The following is a 24,173-nucleotide window of genomic DNA, read 5'->3' as shown; positions in this document are numbered from 1 at the left end:
CTCTAATACCTTCACCTTCATATAGTCAATCGCACTTTTTAATGAATTGGGATTTATTAGTACCACATACAACACATATACCTTTCTTAACATATCTCCCATTCTTTGTTTGTTCTATTCTAATGTTATCTATTTTTGTATCTGTTGATTTCTTACACTTAACACAATACATCATACTATTTATTATATGGAAAATTATTAACCTCAATCTATAATTAAAACACTATATCAAATAACAACATCATTCTAAAGATCAACCTAATTCAAACTATAATTCAACTAACAATATAATTCTAAAGATTAGCCTAATTCAAACTATAATTTAAGCATATGTTTGTTTGATGCTGTTGTCGATATTTGATGATTAATACTATAATTAACGGGTGTCGATATTTGATGATTAATACTATAATTAACAGGTGTCGGTATTTGATGATTAATACTATAATTAATGCTGTTGTTGATTAATACTATAATTGATCATGAACTTCAATCTATAATTCAATCTATAATCAATCTGTATAATAACTTCTACAATTCAAACACTGTTCATCTATATAATTTAATCAATATAACATTCTATAACTTAATCTATAATTCGAACAATAATTCAATCTATATAACAATTTATAATTCATCTGTATAATTGAATTTAGAATGTTGTTATATATATTGAATTAGAATGTTGTTATATAGATTGAATATAGCAAATGGTTTTATGAAAGCTCTCTTTCTATATACATAATAACTTGCAATGGTTGCCCTTCTTCCATAGCTGAATTCTTATTTGCTTGAAACATAATTATATCACCCTTTTTAATGTTTACAGGTAAATTTTCAATCAAAGTGTCACCTAAATATATCTCTAGAAAGTATTTATCCAAACTTAATTCCATGTGCATTATTTTCCCATTATATAGAAATTTGTAACCATTAGAGAGATTAAATATTCTAAAGATTGGTTCCTTAACATTTTTAACTCTCAATCGACATATTAGGGGTATAGTTTCTTTCTGCATAATCAATTTAGTAGTATCCATCCTAATCTTTTGAAAATCATCTTTCTTTATATATGTGTCTTGTAATGTTTTTAATACATCTTCAAATTTGTTTCTATCACCTTCCAATTGGCTATTAACATTAGTATTTATTAAATCTAGCTGTTGTAAAGTTACTACATCATGTTGGTCAATTGCATCACTTACATTAACAAGTCTTTTGTTTTTGAAATCAACCCATGTTATATTTGATGTAAAAACTTCACTTACATGATTGAGGTTTGTAGTCCTCCTTTTAGTATTACCAAAGATGTCCATATTTATTATATAACAATTCAAATTATTTAATAGCAAGTAAAACAGTTATACGAGCTCCACCAAAATCAATCAAATCACCATTTTCATCTTTAATTGAAACTTTGAAATTATTAAATTTATTGTGATGTATTGGGAAAAATATCTTTTCATTAGGTTCATATATAATTGGTTCTCTAAACTCTGCATTTGTTCTAAATGTTGCAATTAAGTCTGTTTCGTTGTGTGTTGTGTCATTGTGTTTTAAAATCATACCTTCTGCTAAATCACAGTGAATATTTATAGTATCAAACGGATGAAACCTTGGTGGTTTATCTCCAATATGTTCTATGTTATTAGCCAAGTTTTTATCACTAAAAACTAATACAGTGTTAATGGTATCTAAGGTTATATCACAAACCTCACTAAATATTTTAACTCTATTTCTTTTCCTGTCTTCTGTAATTTCAAAAGTATCTTTGAATTCATCAGTGTAGAATGGAAGGTTTGATTTAATATATTCTTCTAATTCTTTTAAACTATATTGACCAGGTTGAACTATGGCTTGTCTTGTAACTTCAGGTTCTTCAGTGCAAAACGTTAATTTATTATTTTTTTCTGTAATGTTTGGAGTTAAGTATGTTGTGTAAAATCCTGCAACAGCTACTTCTAAATCGTTTTCAAATGGGTAATGCAATGACATGTTTAATACAGATGAATAACCATTTAAATTAAATACCTTCATTTATTATATAATATATAATTAAAATGGATAATTGGGATATTAAAGTAAGGTTAACAGAAGAAACGGCGAAGAGTAAGAGGAATGGAGAGTTGTTACCTGATGATATAAGATGTTTAATAGTTGGGCCTAGTGGATGTGGTAAAACAACGTTAATGATTGATAATTTTTTGTTGGCACCTAAATGGTTAAAATATGCAAATGTTTATATATATTCTAAAAGTTTAAATCAACCTAAATACCAACACTTAATACAACTTTTTCGAGATATAGAACGTAATATTAAAGACACAATAGCAATAATAAAAGGAAACAATGAAGAGATTATTTCATTAGATGAATGTGAGGACTATTCTGTGGTAGTATTTGATGATTTCATATTAGAAGAACAAAATCACGTAAGAGAATATTTTACTCGAGGTCGTCATAAGGGTTTAAACTGTTTCTATCTTGGACAAACATATTCTAAAGTGCCAAAACAATTAATTAGGGACAACTTAAACTTTCTTTGTATATTTAGACAGGATAATGTAAATTTAAAACATATATATGATGAATTTGTTGCATCTGATATGTCGTTTGAAAAATTACAATTATTATGTAGCAAGTGTTGGAGTGAAGAATATGGTTTCTTAACAATATATATGACTAGGAAGGTGAATAATGGTAAATATAGAAATAAAATTAAAGAATTTATAAAAGTGTGAACTAAACGTATATGAATGTAGGTGAACGTATATGTTATATTATATTATGTTATGTTATGTTATGTTATGTTATGTTATGTTATGTTATGTTATGTTATGTTATGTTTTTATTTTTTTTCTTTATATAATAAATGGATGTTAATAAAGCTAAGAAGTATATTAAGTTAAAAGAAGAACTTATTAAAAGATTTAAGGAAATTAAACAAAGTAATCGAAGTAAGTATGAAAAATTTAAAGAACAAGATCAGCCTGTTATTGATGCAATTAAAGATTTAGGGCAAGATATATCAAAAGTAGCAGAAGAAAATAAAAATCTAATTCAAGAGTTAGTTCCAGTTGTACATAAAAGTGCTAGAGTGGATTCAAGCTTATTAGAAACACCGCCTATGTATGATAGTCCTATAAATGAAAGTGATACGCCTATAACAGAAGAAATAAAACACATGAAAAAACAAATTAAATATAAAGTAGAAGGAATAGAATCTTTAGCAACAACTCATTTGGGTAAAATTGCCTCAAGATATTATGCAACTAGAGATGATAAAAGTTTTGGAATACAACCATATGATGAAGATGGGAAAATTATACATATGATAGGAAATGCGGAAGTTAAAATTCATGGTGATGATTTAGTTATTAATAATCGACATTATACAGGAACAGAAGGTTTATGGGAATTATTGACAAAACATAATCCAACAAATTATAATGATGATGATCTAGAAAAATATAAACAAATAGTAATTGATTCTAGTGTTGCATTTCATAATAATGATCCGAATACAAGAAAACAAAAATCTAGTAAAGGTAAAAAATATAAAGAGATTATCAAACCTATTTGGGATGAATATATAAAACCAACAACACCTTCAAAAAATACACCAAAATCTGGAGAAGGAATAAAGGTATATAACGAATTATCAAAAGAATACATATGGATGGATGATGTGAGAAAACTGATTGATCGTTTGATTGTTATTGATGGTGAAGAAAAATCTGGAAATGATAACTTTTATAATGAAAAAGTAGGCATAGTGGATATGATTAATTCTAAACTTGCACAATTTATACCTAATGATCCAAAAGGTATAGGTTATTTGATTAAGATATTGAATACGCTGCCACCAAAATTTTGGAATAGTGAAAAGTATGGAAAAGGATTAGTAAATGATTTGATTAATAAACTTCCATTTGAGTTGCATATTCCAGGATTTAGATTTTGCGGACCTGGGACTAAGTTAGAAGAAAGATTAGAAAGAGGTGATGAAGGTATTAACAAATTAGATGAGGCTTGTAAAGAACATGATATATACTATAGGGATAATAAAGATACAGAATCAAGACATATTGCAGATAAGGAATTAGAAAATAAAGCTTGGGAAAGAGTTTTTGATAAAGATGCTAATTTAATAACTGAAAAACTACCTGCTCTTGGAACTGCTTTAATGATGAATACAAAAGTAAGATTTGGTTTAGGTTTATAAGTAATGAAAGTAAGATTAGGTTTAGGTTTATAAGTATTTTTTAGATTTAGGTTTATATATGTACTTTTTAGTTTTAGGTTTATAAGTATTTTTTAGATTTAGGTTTATATATGTACTTTTTATGGAATTTTTTCATAAAAAGCTTTTAATTTATATAATAAATATGCAGTTAAAAGGTTTTACATTTACGATTCCTAATCAGGAACTTAAACAATTAAATATAGATCACATTTTAACTAACAAACAACTCAAACAAAAGGAGGCAAAACTAAGTAAAGGACAATGTATGTCTCTATCTCTTTCTATACCACAACTTAAGAAAATAAACAAAGAAATGAAGGCAAATGATAATAAAGTTCATTATGGTGGTTTTATATTTACTATTCCAACGATTTTAGCTTTAATAGGTGCTCTAGGTTCTGTTGCTGGAGGTGCGGCTGCTATTGCTAAGACTGTAGATGATGCAAAAAAGAATAAAATGGAATTAGAGGAACAAAAGCGACATAACTTAGCAATGGAAGAAAAACAAGGTGGTAGGCTTTCAAAAAACGTAAACTCCAAAACAGTAAAGAAAAAGAAGAAATTAAACCTTTAAGTAATTTAGATCTAATACAACTTGTTAAAAAACTTAAGATAACAAACTTTAGAGGTGTATTTATGAGTGATGAATTGCCTAAACAACCAAGGAAGAATGAGTGTGGTATTGTTAATTTTGATACGTCTAAAAATATAGGAACGCATTGGATTTGTTATTGGAAAAAAGGAAATAGAAAGTATGTGTTTGATTCATTTGGAGGTAATCCACCAAAAACACTCGTAAAATATCTTGGTCATAATATAAAGTACAATAGCAGAAGTATACAACATTTTAACGAGGTAATTTGTGGACATTTATGCATTATAGTGTTAAGAATGTTTACAAATGGGTATAGTTTTTCAGAAATTATTAGTCAGGTTAATAGGAATAAGGATATTTGGATAAGTTATATTTAAGTTTTTATGGGTTTATTTTATGGGCTTAATTCATAAAACGATTATAAATATTTTTTATAATAAATATGGATAAGATAGAATCATATGAATTACAATCCTTTAAACCTAATCAAAAAACAATCGAGAATTTAAATAAGCCAAACAGGTCTATTCAATTCGATATTGACGTGGGTGATGGCTTTATACATCCTTATTATGCTGATATGTATGTAACTTTTGAAATTAGAGGTAGAGATGGTGATGGGGAATATACTACTGGTCAAAATATTAGACTTATTAATAATTTCTTCCCACATTTGTTTTCTCAAATTCAAGTTAGTAAGCATGGACAGATATTAGATATTATTGATTATCCTGGTTTAACTTCAACAGCTGTAAACACATGTACGATTTCAAAACCAGAGGCAAATCACTATGATGAATGTGGATGGGAAGGAATTACGTGGGCAAGGACAGATGAAGAAATAGTGTTTTTGCTAAGACTTTTGCCAGGATTTTGTTCAGATTTTAAAGATATTATGTGGAAAGGAGGTTTGAAATATACATTTAAAAGAAGTGGTTCTGATGATAATGCATTTGCTATTTGGAAAACAAAAAAGCAGGATGGAACATATGAGAATGATCAACCACATCCAGGTAAAATTAAGATTACAAATATGGAGTTAAGAATGCCTATTGTTAATTATGAACCTAACTATGTTACCTTGTTAAAATCTTCTATGTTAAAAGAAGGTAAGATTCCTATTTCATTTAACACGTATCAATGTTTACAGAAATCAGTTAGTGGTAAATATTTAGAATTCGATTTAACCACACAATTTAACTCAAGTGAATTTGATATGCCTAATTTTGTAATTGCATTTTTCCAAACTGATAGAAATGATAATCAAGAAAGAGATTCAAGTTATTTTGATCATTGTAAAGTTCAGAATATCCATTTTCGTAATTCTAGAAATGAATCTTTCCCATTAGAATCTTTAAACTTAGATTTTGCAAAACATAAGTATTTGAAAGTTTATGAAATGTATACGGTATATAAGCGAGCTACAATTGGAAATACTGAGATGTTTTATTATCCTAAGGAATTTTTAGAAAATAGGCCGATGTTCGTAATTAACACAAGCAAGCATAAATCAGTAACTGTAAGTGATAGAACTAATTTGAAACTGACTGTTAATTTTGAAAGCGATGTACCAGATAAAACAATTTGCTATGTTGTTATGATTGGTAAGAAAAATTTAGAGTATGATGTTGAGAAAGAAAAAATAATTGAGAAGATATAAATCAATTATATGTTTATTAGATTTTTTTAGTTTGTAAGGTTTTTATGATATTATCATAAAAACTTATTTAATAAAATGACTATTCCAGATAACATTCCACGTGAGAATTTAATTGTGTTAATTGAAGATACTATATTAAATCTTGAGAAGTTATTAATGAAAAACAAAAGGAAGTTTAAGAGAATAAAATGTGTTTATATTACTCTTATTACGTTATCAATTCTATTATCAGCTTCTACAGGGTTCATCAATGTATTTATTCCTGTTACAGTGTATTCAATTATTACAACTGCATTTGCTTCGGCTTCTGCTGTTATCACTGGTCTATCAACACGGTTTAATATAGCTTCAAAGAAAGAATATTATAAAAATATGGTGAATCGAATTGGGATGTTTAAAGATGAGCTTAATGTAATTAAGCTCATGAATGGTGAATTAACAGATGAAAATGTAAGAGATATTGTTAACAGAATCAATGACATACTTAACGAAATTCGAGGCTATTAGAAACTGATTTTTAAAAAGTTTTAATATAATAAATACGATGGCGAGTCATATTGAACTTTTAAATAAACTTGGAAGTCTTGAACAAAAACAGGTTATTGGATTAAGAGAATTAGAATTAAATACAGAATATAAGATTGTGAAAATGGAAAAGATTAAAACTAAGTTTGGAAAGAGTATTTTAGTTGAATGTGAAGAGTTTAAGGTATTTCTTCCACCTAGATTTACAAAACACTTAACAGATAAAATGATTGATGAGATCGTTAAAGATGGAATAAAAATCAAATACACTGGTTTAAAAGATAACTATCCAACTGTTGAGTTCTGTATGTGAATCCAAAAAATAATAAAAATGATCAAAAATATGTTGTCAGAAGTAAAAAATGGAGTGAATAGAATGGATCCTCAAAAGAAATTTATACTTACTAATAACTTCAATGTAATTGTGAAAAATGTGCAAACCGAAGTTCAAGTTGTTTTTTATATTAACGGCTGTCTATTCAGTTTGAATTATGATCAGTGGACAGAGTTTAAGAAGTCATTGTTTCCTATAGAGAACGAGGTTAGCAGAAGATTCCATTATCAGTATCCGAACTTGTAACTATTAATATATTAATTTGTAAGTATTATGTAATTATGTAGAATTTAGTTAACTTTTATGGTAAAATCATAAAAGTGTTTTGTAATTTTATTTTACTAAATTTAGTGATTTTTATAACTAGATTTAGTGATTTTTTTGTTTTTGTAACTAGATTTAGTGATAGAATGCATTAGAAGTTATTATGAGTAAGATAGAAGTTATTTGAAATGGTGATAGAAGTTATTTGGGAAATAGGGAGTGCGGTAGAAATTATTAGGGATAGTTTAGAAGTTATTTGGAGGTAGGGGGATGCGCTATTGTTATTAGGAGTGCGCTATTAATATTGATGGTGTGCTAGATTGTTATTGGAAATGATGAGGTGGCGCAGAATCCCCATCCCACACCTACTGTTATGCTATAAAATGCTTCAGAGTTAGATGATTATGGAACACTCTTTTGCTGATGTGTTGATTCTAACTAGTTGAAAATAGCGATTGAATTTCGGTTTGTTTCTCCTGCGCTTAAAATAATGACCGCCATGTTTGTACATCATTTGTCGGGTCAGTGGAAACTGTCTGCGTTCGTCAGTAGGGAAATGGCTTGGAGAAAAATACGATGAATGTTTTTTGTTTTTTCAAGGTGTACGGAGTTGTTTATGAAACGAAGAATAAAAATGTAATTAATCTTAAGGAAGGTTCTTTCGAAAAGTAAACTGTGTGTTTGTTTATAATCAATTATTTGAATATATTTGAATATTTAAAGACAGTGTTATACAACAAAGTTCCTAACGTATACTGAAGTATTGCTCAGTCATAAAGTTAATGTAGTAATTGACTAACGACTTAAACATGTAACTTTTCTTAACAGCCACAATCAGTTCCTATGAAATACATATTCATGTAACTTTACAGTTCTTAAGGAGGCACGGTGGCTTAGTGGTAGAGTGGTTATTTCGGGTGTGTGAAGTCCTTGGCTCGATCCCCGGCCAAATAAGTTTATGTTGAATTTTCTGTCTCTGGATTTTCTCGGGTACTTCGTTTCCTCCCACATACTCATACCATCATCTCTTCCATCATCATTCACTTTCCTTAATCATCTGTCTCCCTTTGCCTAAATGGCATAATCGTGTGACGTTAAACTGAAAGATTTCATTTAATTTTTTTAACAGATTGACTGCCATGAGCATCATATGTGGTGCTCACCTTATTGTTGGTGTGGGGCCATGGTGTGGGGCCATGAGCACCATACCGTGTCCTGCGAAAACGAACTAAGCGCCACTTTCATACTTTTAAGAAAATTACGTATAAAGGTTGATGTCCAACACTAATGTACCCGTAATCAAAAGTGAAATTATGTTTCTTTTTTGGAGAGGTGTTGGTTTTCCTCTCTTTTCGATTTTGCAAAACGTTCTAATGCGTATCAGAAACCAATCGTCGCATTTACGTGGATTTTCAAAGTTTGGCGCTTAGTTCATTTTTGCATAACACGGTACAATGATGCTCATGCTCGATATCACAAATTACTAATATATTCAAGATTCTTGAGCATCATATATGATGCTCATTGTCACAGATTACTGTGAGACCATGAGCATGACATATGGTGCTCAGCTCCCATTGGTATATTTTCGGGAGAAGCAAAATATCGCGACAAAAATGTGACATGACTATCCATAATTGAGCCAAAGGTAAGAAGAAATTTATGGCCTCCTGGGAGCAGTACCCTCAAATCACCTTTGCAGTCAGCTTTAATGTTAGCCATATGTGTAAGACATTTCGAATGTAAACACGACATATCGTTCGGATGTTTCTCAAAATCAACTTAGTGACTATGCATTCACGCTTAGTATTCATGTTTCCATTTCTTGATGGTCTTCTGTTTCTTGCTTTAACGATACAATTTTAGAAACGATGGCTAGAGTAACTGTTTTCCTAAATTCCAAATGATCATGTTTTCATTTCACTTTTTCTTCCGCTACATCAATACAACCCAAAATCAAATGGTAATGCCATTTCTTCCTTCTGATTGAAATTCAGTGAAGACTCGCGTTCATATTACACCTGTCAACTCCTGTATTTACTTTGTATTAAAAGACAATATCAGGCTATGAAATAAAAATTCTTCTCTTCTTTACTTCATGTATTGAATAAACGGAACAATAATTTGAGGTCATACTAACAGTATTGTTCTCGTTTCTCTTACAAGCAGTGTTTCTTGCACCAAGTATGCTCGTTCCTCTTTGCATCTTTTTTTTCATAGCAGATGCATTTCAGACACGAAAGCGGGCATCTCAGAGTTCTGTTCTATCAAATTGTTAAAGTTCCCTATATTCACTCTTCTCCAGTTCCTCCATGTACCCCACATGTATTGCTCTTACCCATATCTTGAAGCCATATCGGATAGGCTTTCCTTTCATTAAAAAAAAATTGGATATCCTTGCTTACCGAAATAAAGTACCATAGCTTCATCTACACTGTTTTGTTGTTATATCGGAGCGTTCGTCTGAAAATTAGTGTTCAAGGCTATAAAGATTGCTCATACTTTTGCAAACTTATATCTAAATTACTGATACGGTTATTGTTAGATGAATAGGCGTCAACTCTGTATATTTCGTTTGTTCCCAGTACAAGCTTTAGAGTGGAAGTTGTAGATGCTCACTCAGAAGTATATAAGCTTTTAATTTCATCAGCGTAGACATTTTTGTGTAGCATCCTCTTACAATAGTATCAATGGTGCTATCATCAATAAAGAGAGAAAACATGTTCTTTAGTAGATAAATCATCTTCTATAAGATTGGTGCAAAATTCCATGGGGAGACATTTAGAGGGCTCCGCTTTATTGTCCAGGGACATACTTTAGTCCCCTTTCTCGATACTTTACTACTCACATCTGCAACAATACTACTCTTATTTATCTTATATTTATTTAACAACCTATTCATGAATTCAGAACAAGATACCAAATCATTACTATCTACAGGCTGTCCTTTCTGCACGGCCTTTCCTTCCTTACGTCCCGTATAGAGGACAGTAATAATGTAAACACTACAGTGTTTACAGGTTACGTGATACGAACTATATAAATATCTCTATTTACTTATATATCATTAGTAAACTTACATCATTAGTAGTGTGGCAAGATATTAAGAGTGAACAAGTAGTGTGAACTATCAGAAACTTTCGAAATGTAGTATATCCCATATGTGGAACATTGGGAACATCTAGGTAAGCCATAATGAATTGGCGAAATCCGAAACTGATTTCTATAATCCATTCCTAATTTTAATCCTTCAGTAGAACAGTGACAAGCGCATCGGTCTGCGGCAGGCTCAACGCTTTTAGGTAAATCAAGATAAATTAAGGGTCATTCTACGGACGAAGTGAAACTAACATCACCAAAATTAATTTTTATTTCAGACATTTTGTGTTTGCTTATTGTGTTAGTACTTGCGTTAGACTTTTGGTAACAAGCTTGATTATTGACTGGCAATATCGTTTGAAGTCTATTCCCGCCTTTTAAAGCAAGGTGGCTTCCGCATATTGGACTTGATGAAAATTTTGTCCAAGAGAAATCTGATTTAGCAAGGTAAGGTTTGCCTGCGTTTGAGTGAAAATTTGTTCTATGTTCACTTTGTAATATACTTTATAAGCAGGCACACATTTCTAACCTTGAAAAGACATACAATTAAGTTATGCTTCCATTTAAAACAGGGCCGGCGCGAAGGGGGGTCGAGCCGTGCCACCGCCCAGGGCGGCACGTCTAGTGGGCGGCAAAATTTGTAAAAGAAAATAATACTATTAAAATATAATGCTTCGTAATAGGCCCACATGGAAAAATAAAATTGTGTTCCCTGAGAATGTAACTAAACTTACTTCACTCACATTCAGGAAAACACTCACTCAGGAAATTCAGAGCATTCCCCTTCATTTCCAATTATCAAACTACTAGCCACAGGTATCTCTTCAAGATTTCCCTTGCAGCGGCGTAGATAAGATTTTCAGCTAGGACGGATAAGATTGTCAAGTGTCTTTTATATTTTTTTCTATTCAGCAATATTCTAATGCTCCACTCCAAGTACGCAAAAGGCACACTCCCGCTTGAGACAAGCCGTTCTACCCTACAGCACCTCTAGAGACTTTTAGGTTCTAGCAGCGAGTTTTTAACCAATTTACAATTTTTTTCATTATCATATCTTATCAACAATATATATATTTATATATAATTGTTTTTATATTTAAACAATACAAGTTTGACTGCGTCATGGCCGAACACATTAAAAGAACCACGGGAGGACAAAATAAATACAACTACGAAAATACGTCCTTTTTTAAATTCCAATTCTTAGTGAGTAAATTGAAAGTAAAATACTGTTTTTGTTGAGAGCTGCAACATCTTACACTATAATGCTAGACTGTACACCAGATATTTCTGGTACAGAGCAAAGGATCGTTCGTTTTGTACAAATTGCATACAGCAACGGAGAATGGCTTGTAAAAATTTGCGAACACTTTCTTGGTTTCGTACCAGTGAAAGGCATCACTGGTCTAGAACTGACAGAAGTAATAATTAAACAGCTAAAAGAAATGAACTTCTATCGAAGACATGAAGGGCCAAAGATATGACAATAGTTCCAATATGAATAGCAAAACCAAATTCCCAAGCCTTCTATGTTCCTTTACTAAACTTTGTCGTTAACGATGCAGCGAAAACATCTCAGTCCACCGTTTCATTTTTTTGTATAGTTAAAGAAAATGTTTATGACTTCTTTTCTGCGTCAGTTTAACGTTGGGTCATACTAAAGGAATATATTAGCAGCCTCACTTTAAAACCATTCAGCACCACAAGATGGGAGAGCCGAGTTGATGCTCTGACTCCACTTAGATATCAAATAGAGGTTTATGATACCTTATTTCAAATAAATAACGATAATAGAATACATAGAATGGTCGCCTACGATGCTCTGTGTATAGCAAACCAGCTGCGTGACGTTACTTTCCTTTGCTCTTTTGTTATCTGGTATGACTTTTTACTCCACCTAAACACAGTAAGCAAAAATCTCCAAAACATTGATTCTCGTGTGTTGAATGCAGTCGGGGCTTCTTGAAAATATATCTGAGTACTTTGAGAGGAGCTGAAATGATGCAAAATTTCAATATATCTTAGTTGATATGATTTGGCATCAGCATTAGATATGGATGATCCACGGATACGGAAAAAGAGAGATTCAGTACGAGGCAGAGGATGAAGCTATTGAAGATCCACATAACAAAATACAAGATCGATTTTTATTACTACTTCTAGACGTGATTGTGTTAGCTTTAAGAGAATGGCTTGAGCAACTTAAACATTACAGCGAGTATTTCATTTTCTTTACGATATAAGTAATCTGAACGATATGCCACCTGAACATTTGTCTGAAAAGTGCCATTTTAATATGCAAAGAATCAAAAGATATTAACTCCAGCGATTTGAAAGACAAACTGAAACTATTAACCGCTATAATTAAGCCTAAAAGTTCACCAAAAGAGACTAAAATTAATTAAGGAATGTGACTTTGCTTCCTATGTCAGTATTGCAGTTATGATTGTGTTTACCCTACCAGTAACCGTGGAAAGTAGAGTAAAATTTTTTTTCGAAACTTACTCTAAGCTTATTAAAACCTATCTACGTTCTTCCATATTTCAAACACGTTCAAGTGGTCTAGTGATGATATCAATGGAACATTAATTGGCTGAAACATTGGACTATGCGAATGTGATAAAGGAATTTGCTCATACCAAAACAAGAAAAGTTTTTTCAATTAAAGTATGTTAAATTTGTGTATTTCTATTGTGTTTTAGTACATAATAAGTCTTAAGCTAATTACTTAATTTTTGCCATAATATTTGATTTACTATATTATCTTTTTGCTCCATACTCTATTGGAAACACCTTTTGATATAAAGTCGGACTAAAGTACATTTAAAAAATCCTGTATGCCCTGCTATATATCACGTACAGTGAAATCGATCATACTGAATATTGTGTCATGTATGGAGTCGTTTAAATTACATAAGCATTCGAGAGAGGTATTTCAATTTTTTGTTTCCTTTTCCTTTTCATACATGTTTTTAAATATGGTATCTTACTTTTTCTTAATACGTGAACGTCTTCTGTCAAAATAAGGTTTGTGGATTAAAGGGGCGGCATTTGAAAGTACCGCCCAGGGCGGCAAAACTGCTAGCGCAGGCCCTGAATACCAATGTGTGGTTTGTCCCGTTCTGTCACAAATTATTAAAAATTTCAAACAGTTTTGAAAGTATTTATATTTGGAACACAATATAACAGATGGTAAACAATCACGAATGAACAAGATTCACGGGGTATTTCACTTTTAGTGCATGTCTTTAAAATAGACACAATCATGAACTGAAAATATGTCCTGTTCTGTCACGGACACAACGAATTAAAGTGTCACGAACGAAAGTGATAGAAAAATGGTTTAACACATCGCAGTTCCTATTGCTATTCTTATGAGAAACACAGTATCGGAAGATATGGACACTGCAACCTGATCTTCTACATTTTAGTGCAAGGTTATATTTTGCAAAGCAATAGAACACAACAATTCTGTTTTGTCCGAGGAAAAAGTGCTTAAGGAGAAAGAATAATCTGGCATCTGCTTGCAGGACATCCAAGCAATTGCAGACACACATTCAGTCCACTATGTTGAAGCAATGCCACCATATGTAGTGTGTTATAAGCAGTGGTGCCCACCCCCCCTTATGTCCATGACGCACCCCCCCCAACTGTCTATCCGTAGGTGTTCTTCCATGAAAAAAATCTTCTTTTCGATTAATTTTACCCCCCTCCATCAAACATATTTATATAGATTTTTACCCCCCCCCAAATATTTCAATGACGCAGTTTGCGTCATAGCCCCCCCCTTGTGGTCACCCCTGTTATAAGACAAATTCGCTTGTACATAACTTCCAGTTCAAGGTTTCTGAAACTCACTTTGATGCTGATGAATCAATTTATCGAAAAGAACCACGGCTTCAAGTAGGGGCATTTGTTGTCGTTCCCGTCGCTGGTAAGAAGTCAGTTAAGCAATTCATCGGACAAATTGCTTCAATGGATGCAGCAGAAAGCGAGGTGTTATTTAGGAGAAAAAACTATCAGTACTGGAGAGTCAAAGTTCGTTTTTAAAGGGTAGGATATTTTTTGGATACCGAACACCGATATTTTAAAATATCTCTTGACCCCGGGCATCGACGGTCGTTAAAGATACTTTTTTCCGTCAAGTAGATGTAACATCCATAGAATAAATTCTTCAACTGTGCATATGAGTATTCGGTTTTGTATTAGTTGTCAGTTTTTCAGTTCATATTAGTATACAGAGTCAGCTATAAAAATGCATACATTCTTCGTCATCCTGTATTAGGATGTTGCCATTGACAATTGTTCTGAAATTAAGAATCTTGTTTCTATGGTTTTTCGCCCAACACATATCGGCATTGTCAATCATTTTCAGTTAAAATTGTTATAGTACGGCTGTTTTCGCTCAAAAGATGTCAGCACTGTCAGCACGATTAGTGAGATAAGAAAATGGCAGGGTACGCGTGACGTTCGAGCAGCGTTAAGTACATTTTGAAGTGTTTTACAAGGTTTGGGAATGCCATCAAAGTGTAGCGTTAGTGGAGAGGGGAGTTTGGTACTGAACCACCAACCTGCCTAGCAATCAAACGCATTGTTGACAAGTTTGAGGCTACAAGAAGACTACAGAGGCATGAGCATCGATCTCCATTGAAGCATTGACCGCTGTATCTGCAGCGACTGCCACCAGCAGCCAACATTTTGAACATCTAATGTAAACATATGCTTACTTGAAGGTTTGTAACACATGCTTCAACAATAATTAAATGTAATAAGAAATATGATATATAGTTTTTTTAATTAAACTGTGTATACATTTTTCTGGCGGACTCTGTATTATAATTTTATGCTTTTGAAATAAATTAACTGTCTTGTATTTTATTAAGTTCTCAGAGGTGTCCCTTTCCGTCACATTCTGTCCCGCTCCGTCACGAATATATTTCACGGTGTTACCCAAACTAATCAATTGCCAGCACTGAAGCCGAACTATTTGGAAGGAAGTAGCTATAAATATGCTACATTTACTTGATCCCTAATCTTTCGTTGCAAGCGCTGCTATCGTCTGAAGGAATTCCACTCGCTTTTTCTCGCTTAGCAATAGCTGAAAACCTTATTGGCTCAACGCGTGGATGTGTGAGGGTGTGAGCGTTAGTTCGCATTTTTGCCACGGCTCAATACATTTTGGCAGCACAATAGTACTGTAATTGATAAGAATATGATAAAGAGTGCTTCGTGCTTCGGTTATTTCACAAAAATGTCAACCCAAGTCTAATTTTCCGAAATTGCTTTAATGTTTCGAGTCCTGTTCCGCCACAAGCACTTAAATTTATCTATGGTCAATAGTGAGCGTCTGATTATATATATTCTGGCATAGAAATACAAAGTACACTTTCCTCTTTCATTTCAAAAGCAGTCTGGGATTTGCTTGTTCACTATTGATAGTACCAAGCAAACGATGTCGCAAAAATGTGTCCAAATGTCCCGTTCCGTTAAACATTAAAAAGAGAAGTTAGATAATCAATGCTCATGGTACTTTTACAAGAAATTAAAATTAAATAAATTCTCTTATTATTACAACACATTTCACTTGCTCTACTTTTCTTATATACCTTAGAATGTGGTTTCTGTGTTGGCACATTGTCAGTCATTCTCTGTAATTCAATAACGGTGGCAGGATTATATAATCTATTGGCATCTCTTCGGTCTTCTTGCTTCGTGGTAATCTACGGAGAAAAAATGAAATTCATGTGATAAGAAATGAAATGCTTTTTTTAAAATTAAACTATTCTAATTATTTCTTTACTATGTAACAAAGGAACTGTTTTACTTAAATGTTGTAGTTGCTCAAATATTGCCAAAGTGCATTGTTAACCTGATGGTATCACAAAACGCATCAAACAATATCCCCCTGTTGATATTTCTATAGTACGATATTTGAGTGTTATCTATCTATCGTGTGTGTGTGTGTGTGTGTAATTATTAGTGACAATTATTAGTTCCCCTTAACAAGTTTCATTGTCAATTGGCCCAAATTGAAATTGTAATAATTTTATTTGAATTTAATTGTTTGATACTTGATTGGCCCATTTCTCGTATAATCCAAAGAAAGTATTCCAATATTTCTACTTATTCTTCATTCATATATTATGCCAGTACATGTTTTATTGTAGAAAATATAATTTATTTGAATCGCCGAATTACGTATTAGGACAAGAAAGACTCTTAGAGAAAATGTTCACAATTTAGCCGAAGCTATTTATAAAGGAAATAGTCCTATGAAATTATCTCTTTTGTATTCTTGTTGTGCAACCGGTGCTTTACTTGTTCATTTTTTATTCCTTCATATTTCTACTTCGTTAGAATTGATAATAAAGTAGTTGCAAATATTCTATTTTAATTCATAGCATAGGTGAACCTGATAGTTGGAGTGTTCACGTCGATTTGTCTACAAGACAAGCAGTGATGATTCGTAGTTTGGTTTCGACTAAAGTTACCATATTGGTAATGGTGAATACTTGTTGAGAGGAACATTGAAAAATCTTACCTGGGCAAGAGCTACCTCAAAATCTACAATACGTCTCGCTTCAACATGAATTTGTACATCCTTAACAGATGAACCAATAGTATTCTTTAGCTCAATTGCTGTGTTTACTATCCATTGCCAGTAAGCTTCGTGCTTCTCAGAATATAGGATCGGGTTCACTATTATGGATCGAGCTGTGTCGAACTCTGCTTGGTCTATCTAAAACGAACCACATTTTATTTAAGGTTATTATCAGTGTTGAAGTTTTATTATTTGAAATAATAACTAGGTGATAATAGTATACTTGTCTTTGTTTTTCAATTTTTAGGTTCTAAAATACTTTTAGATAGTTCCGAGGTCTTGTGTTCAGTTATTTTCGGAATAGAGCTACAATTAAACATAATGGCTTACTTCATAGAAGTCTTCTGTCTTCTGTCTATTCAATTTGGATAAAGTTTCTTAGTACGTATAGCAGAATAAAAAATACAAACTAATCACCATAGATTTTTGTAAGTAAATAACACAGCTGTTACTGCCATATGTGTATAATCTGTGTCATTAAATGAATAATTATCCAATGTACTAATCACAGAAAAATAGCTGTCAAAGTTTGAAGTCCATCAACACATAGGAACAGCTATCAAAGTTCGAAGTGAATTAATCACAGAGGAACAGTTGACCAAGTTCGAAGTGGATTTAACACAGACGAACAGCTGTTCAAGTTTGAAGGGTTTTTATCACAGATGAACAGCTGTTTAAGTTTGAAGTGTATTTAACCCAGAGGATTGGCTGTCCAAATTTGAAGTGTGTCAATCACAGACCTATTTTAGCATTCCTTATCGTGTGACACACATTCATATAGTTATGAAACTCTTCCGTCTTCAATGTTATGTCTAGATCCTGAAGACATGAGCAATAGGAGTATACAGTATAAACAGTCTCTTTAACGAACACCAAAATAGGAGTAAAGGATGCTCATCAAAGAGTACTGCTTTGTGTTGTGTCATGGTTACTCCAGCACTATGTAAGTTAACAGCACTCAAAGAAACATAGACTTTCAAACTATCGGTGCCTTTCCATCTCGCCTAACGGCTTATCAGCCACTGATGTCTCCTAGATAAGAATTTCCGTCCTTTTAGACGAGAAAGGAATTCCCATCTTGCCTAATCCCATTTCATCTAAAATTGTGATGAGGGAATTTTATTTAGTCTGAATTGCCCGTACTCAGTAGTCACTGCTAAAGTGATAGCAATTAAGCTTGCACTTGAGCATGTGCTTCATCCTTTGCTGCATCATGTGTTTATCTGCACTGACTCTCATAGCGCTATCATAACCCTACACAATGACAAGTCCTAGTAAAAGACATCCTTATGATATATCACGAGGTAGAAAAACAGGCCTATGTCATCATTGTCTGCTGAGTGCCAGGACATGTCGGTATTAGGAAAAATAAGCGTGCAGATACAGCTGCTAAGAACACTGCATCGGCAGGGTATTTCTTCCAACGGATGCGCTCTCACTGCCAAGCGCATTGGAACCAAGCCTACGGAAATATGCTCCACTCAGTAAAACCTATTTGGCCAATTGGCAGATATCTTTGCGTATTAATCGCCGAGATGAAGCATCCCTTACATGATTACGTGTCGGACACATCTATGCCACTCATTCCTATTTAGTGCGTGACTCTAACTGTCCGTATTTTGAATCCATATCGTTCCACTGCGTATTTTGGGACATTCTTCTAGAATACCCGAATACTCTGATTTTAGAGAACGTTTAGGATTACCTAAAGATAATAACTAGGTTTTATCGGATAATGCAGTCCGTAGTGACAGTATTCTAATCTTTATTCGTGAAATTAACATAGTTAACATTCTCTGAGGTTTCCTTTTCTCACCTTCCCTTGTTATACGTTACTATTTTTGCTATTTTAGACTCATTTTCTAGTTATATATTGTGTATTTCACTATTTATTCTTTTAGGATTTTTATATCCTCTAGTTGAGTTTTTTTGTTTTGTTTTAATGTCTTATTTTGCCGAATTTATACCTGAACTTCACTTATTTTTATTGTTTTTATTCTGAGTTTTTAATGTACGAATGTATTGGCTACCTTTTTGTGACGAGGTAGTGTGCCTCACCCATAAAAACCCAGGAATCAATCGATCAATACTTAACGTTATCTGTTTTGGTGGCTAATTGAAGTTTATTCAGTAGCAAGGTTATATGAAACAAGATCTAATGTTTGGTTTTGGATCCGAACCACTGAGATATAAATAAGAGGCGAGTACCCGAACACAGAAATAGAATTCAGGAGCACATGTAAAAAAAAAAAACATGCAAGTTAGCCATTAGGGCCTGTCTCGAAGTGACACTACACTTACTTTCATATAATACAATAACCTGCAACAAGCACGAAACTAAATTGAGGTAGAGGACCGCGGTAGCTCAGTGGTAGAGCGTTCACTTCTGGTGTACGGGGTCCTGGATTCAAACCCTGCGCCCGTCAAATGAACTTTGTGGTGAACAAACACCGTGTGCGTGGGTTTCCTCGTTGTTCTCCCGTTTCCTCCCACTTTCTTCATTCCACCAGTTCATTCATTTCTCATCATCAACGTCTCTTTTAGCCTAGCCGGCATAACCGTGGGACGTAAACCTTAAAGAGTGCATTTAATTTTTTTCTAAGTTGATGTAAATATTGGTTCAATGTACAACACTACTGCTAATTAAACTACGCAATAGTTTTCATTAAAAATATTTTTTCAGAGGCCGATCAATGATACAAACACACAGTTTCAAAACAGATATTCTTTTAAACACGCTTATCAAGAAATATTTAAATTTGTACTAACCGATATAATACTTTTGTTTCCTGTCATGTCATCATGAGTCACCTGAATGGTCAGAAAGTTTGAAGTGGGATAATGGCCAATAATATCAGCAGCCAACCACTGCCAATTAACAGAATTTTCATCCCAGTCACTGTACAGCATTGGCCATCCTCCGTACTCTTTCAGGATCTCAATCAGGGTAGGAACACTTCTCTCTTCCAATGCATCTAAAAGAAATTCATTATTATCTGTCATGCTCTGTTACTTAAACCCTGTTCGGCGTAAGCTCTAAACTGCGATAAACAAAGCCACGTGAAACTAAATCTAGCTGATTTGCTGTTGGCCTACCGACGCTTGTACTCCTCCGCAAAATAGTTCATGTGATTGCATTATTACTTTTACTATGAAGCTTCATATAAAACTGCTATATTATTATAAATGGCACAAATATAATACGGATTATCTCATAATACTGTAATCGAGTCTGGTTAATAAAACAATACAGATAAACACTAAGAATGAGCAGTAATTATGGCGCCAATTCAACTGTGAAGACGTGTTCTGCTTTTAAGTCTGAAAGATGGCTGACATGAATCCCGGGTCAGCGAGTGTTGTGATGAAACATCAACAACGTAAACCTTTATTCACTAAGCAACAATTATTTACCAGCGAAATTCAAATATATATATTTTTTAATCTTTCGAGTTTTTTTCTTTCTTTTCTGCTGCTGCTGCAAGTATCTGGACAACACGAGACAGTATTGTCAAAATGCACGTGTATAATTTGTTCCTCTCCATGGGGAGTGGGAGAGATACATTACTAGCCAATCGTATTTGTGATAAGCGGAAGGATACAAATATTCTGTTTATAGGAGTTTAGAGCTTACGCTGAACAGGAAATAGAAAGTATGGTAATTACATATTTATGGTAATTAATTAAGAATAAAATCACTGTGTGTAGATTAAGAATTCAAGCAGGGCACTGATCAAAGACAACCATAAGGTAAATGGATTAAAATACGTCAAAGTACCTATCTTACCGACTACCCTCGTAACTGTTGGCAAGAATCAGGGAGACTAGATGACTCTCTTTCCCAGATAAAAATGTTGGAAATTCATTTTATAGAAATCTAATTGAGACCTACGTCTCCAATATTTTAAACATCTTCTGTAAATGGATCTCTGTTTTGAATCTTCCTTTGTTAGCTACATTCTTAAGAGTTCGTAAGTAATATCATATTATTTGTGGAAAGTTAATATTTGAAATGTCATTGTTTGAAAAGAAACGTCCATATGAAGTTTAGAATCGATGTACCACGTGTAAGAAATGGGCCCACGAACCTTGTGTAGATAAGTTTAGCCATAATTTTATGTAAGTTTAGCGATTTTCAGCTAGATTATCTGCGCTATTAGCTATTTACTAATGATACTTGTTGATAATATTGTTCTCACTTAACTTAATGGAAAATATTTTCTTACGTTTCGTATTTTTTTTTATCCGTTTATTCTTTTGAGATTCTTCTTTCGGAAATTTAACCAGGAATGCAAATCTCTCTTTGATTTTGATGTTTATACATATTAAAAAATGGTTACATTAATTCAACATCTCCTCTTTTCTCAAGCCTGTAACACCAGGCCTGTGCCAACCGCAACACTGACCTCTTGGTGTTGAAATACCACGCTTAAGCTGGGACCACTAGCTTCTGTTAAAAATTGAGCTCTATTAACTTTATCCTATTTTACTATGTATGGTAGTGCGAAACAGTAAACATTGTTAGTTCAAAATTATCGAAATTTTGTTATAACTCACCGGAAAGAAATAACGCCGAAATCATGTGCTTGACCCATTCACTAATATATGAAAACATGCATTTTGTTTTTAAAAACTTTGAATTGAAATTAAAAATAAATGCATCAAGACGCATGTATTTTAAAATAAAATTGCATTACCATAAATTTAATATTAATGAGACCATTACTAACTTTACCAACCTAAGTCCATACACGCAGCATAAGCATCCTTCGCAGCGTTTATTGGAAATGGATCATCTGGATTCTTGGCCTCCTCTAGAATAACTGCAAATACAAATCCACATCTATTAATATGTTCTACAATAAACCTAGAGTGCCACAATCTGATCCTGTCTACAATAAAATATGAACTAAACTTTCTGGCTCCTGTTTGTTAAATTTAATAATGACATGCTCACGAGTAAACTGTCACCTTGAAATTGGACGGGTTAACGTTACAATGGTGTAATCACATTTGTTTTCAAATAATTAAAGGAAAACGTACTGCGATAAATTCAGGAATAAAACAACTGCTAGAGCTTCTTCGTATCTAAGCAGTTAGCATACGCGCCTTTGGTGGGGGAGACCCGGATTCGATTCCCGGCGGGAGCTCATATGGTTCGGATTCAGGTCCCACCTCATATAGCCTCGCTGCTGAAAGGGACGTTAAACTCAAAATCAACTCAACTCTAAACAGCTGCTTGCTTCATCACCATTGATACTTACAGGCTCCTTCGATAAATAGCACAATGACCCACAGACTTTAGCTAAAATTGGTGTAAAACAATTATAAAAATATAGCTAAATTTATAGCTAAAAGACTAACAATATAGCAAGTTCTACTGTATAACACATGGTGCAGTAGTGTTCCTGATATTCTAAAAATACAGTACGCTTTGCTTGAAGCATTGTAGAAGATCTACATCCCTCGGATTCCTTTTTTCGTTCCCAAACTCTGCAGTAATATTGGACACCGATAGAACTATTGACCTAGGACAACACTAAATATACATCTCCCTTGCTCAAAATTTCTGGTCGCGAGTTAGCGACGGAAAAGTGAAATTTTCTGAATATCTTGTTCACAATTCCAGAGAAATTTTGATTGAAAAGTATACCATCTATAGCTAAGCACAAATGGCTAGAAATGGGCAAGTGGGAAACGCAGAAGTGGGCAAAATTATTGCTAATAGCTGAACTATATTTTTACTGGCTAAATTTCATGTGAAAATGTCTAGATTCAACCATAAAATGGTGAAATTGTCGACAATGTTTATAACTAGAACTTCAACCAGTTGAATGAATACTTATATATGGTTTCTCTAAGTCTTTCTTTTTGAAAAGTGATTTACACCACGGTAAGTTTCAACCCGTCCAAGTATATGTATTAACTGTAAAATTTAGTCGTAGGCACACTGGTTTGCTCACAAGTAAACCTTACGTTTGGGTGAATCGAGTTGCTGACTGAGACACATATGAGAAAGTAGTACTAAATGTGGTCAGTATTTCGGTAAAGTTGTAGGTGCGAAGCTCCAGGGGTTTAGGAGATACAGCTACCAGAACATCACATGGAAGTACAGAATAGTCTTCATACAGTTGGAGGTAAAAGCTCTGTAAGACCTCTTGTAACGACGAAAGGTGAATAACAAATATATGGGTACATATTAGGACTAGGGGAAGTCATATAGTAAGGGTATACCTGACGGCGGCCATCTTGAAATCCGCCATTTTGAATTAAGGTTAAGTTTTTAAAATAGGAGTAGGGTCATGTGATACACGATTTAAGGCGCAAATTTAAACAGAAGAACAATGGTGACGTTAATTTTTATTTACGCGCAATTGGTAAAAAGTTACAGGGAAATTAAATATTGTTGCGGCATATGTATTAGTCCTTTACCCCACCTTGTAAATTTTGTGTTAATGATAATAATTAAATAAAAAGCAGGTGGATAAATATTAGGTCTATGGTAAGAGTTGCCTTGATGGCGGCCATGTTCAAATCCGCCATTTTGAATCAGACAAAAGTTTTAAACAAAACGCATAACAGTGACACCTTATTAATAGCAAATTTTACCATAAATCCAACGGTATAAATATTTTTGCTTTATCATTAACTAGCATTTGTTACGCCACCATTGTATTTCTGATGAACTTCTAGCCCAAGTCATCTATTACATTACTCTATTCCCATTTAATTTTGTGCTGGTTAATGATAAAGCAAAAATGGTTATACCGATGGATTTATGGTAAAATTTCTATTAATAAGGTGTCACTGTTGTGCGTTTTGTTTAAAACTTTTGTCTGATTCAAAATG

The 24,173-nt window shown here is 33.1% G+C and overlaps 1 protein-coding gene across 1 annotated transcript in view; it reads right to left on the bottom strand.

Annotated features, from left to right (window-relative positions):
• The window catches only part of LOC145671463 (neprilysin-like), a 98,337-nt gene that overhangs the window by 55,699 nt on the left and 18,465 nt on the right, over positions 1-24,173 (bottom strand). Inside the window, exons 5-8 of the mRNA XM_081740654.1 lie at positions 22,064-22,147; positions 20,094-20,299; positions 17,265-17,462; positions 16,330-16,443 (exon numbers count right to left, since the gene is read on the bottom strand). Coding sequence (XP_081596780.1) covers positions 16,330-16,443; positions 17,265-17,462; positions 20,094-20,299; positions 22,064-22,147 — 602 coding nt within the window. The remainder of the gene's footprint in view (positions 1-16,329; positions 16,444-17,264; positions 17,463-20,093; positions 20,300-22,063; positions 22,148-24,173) is intronic.

The sequence above is a fragment of the Thermobia domestica genome, chromosome 15 (genome assembly GCF_964235325.1).
Source record: "Thermobia domestica chromosome 15, izTheDome1.hap1.1, whole genome shotgun sequence".
Taxonomy (NCBI): domain Eukaryota; kingdom Metazoa; phylum Arthropoda; class Insecta; order Zygentoma; family Lepismatidae; genus Thermobia; species Thermobia domestica.
Note: the sequence above shows the minus strand (reverse complement) of the source record. Positions and strands in the feature narration are given on the sequence as shown.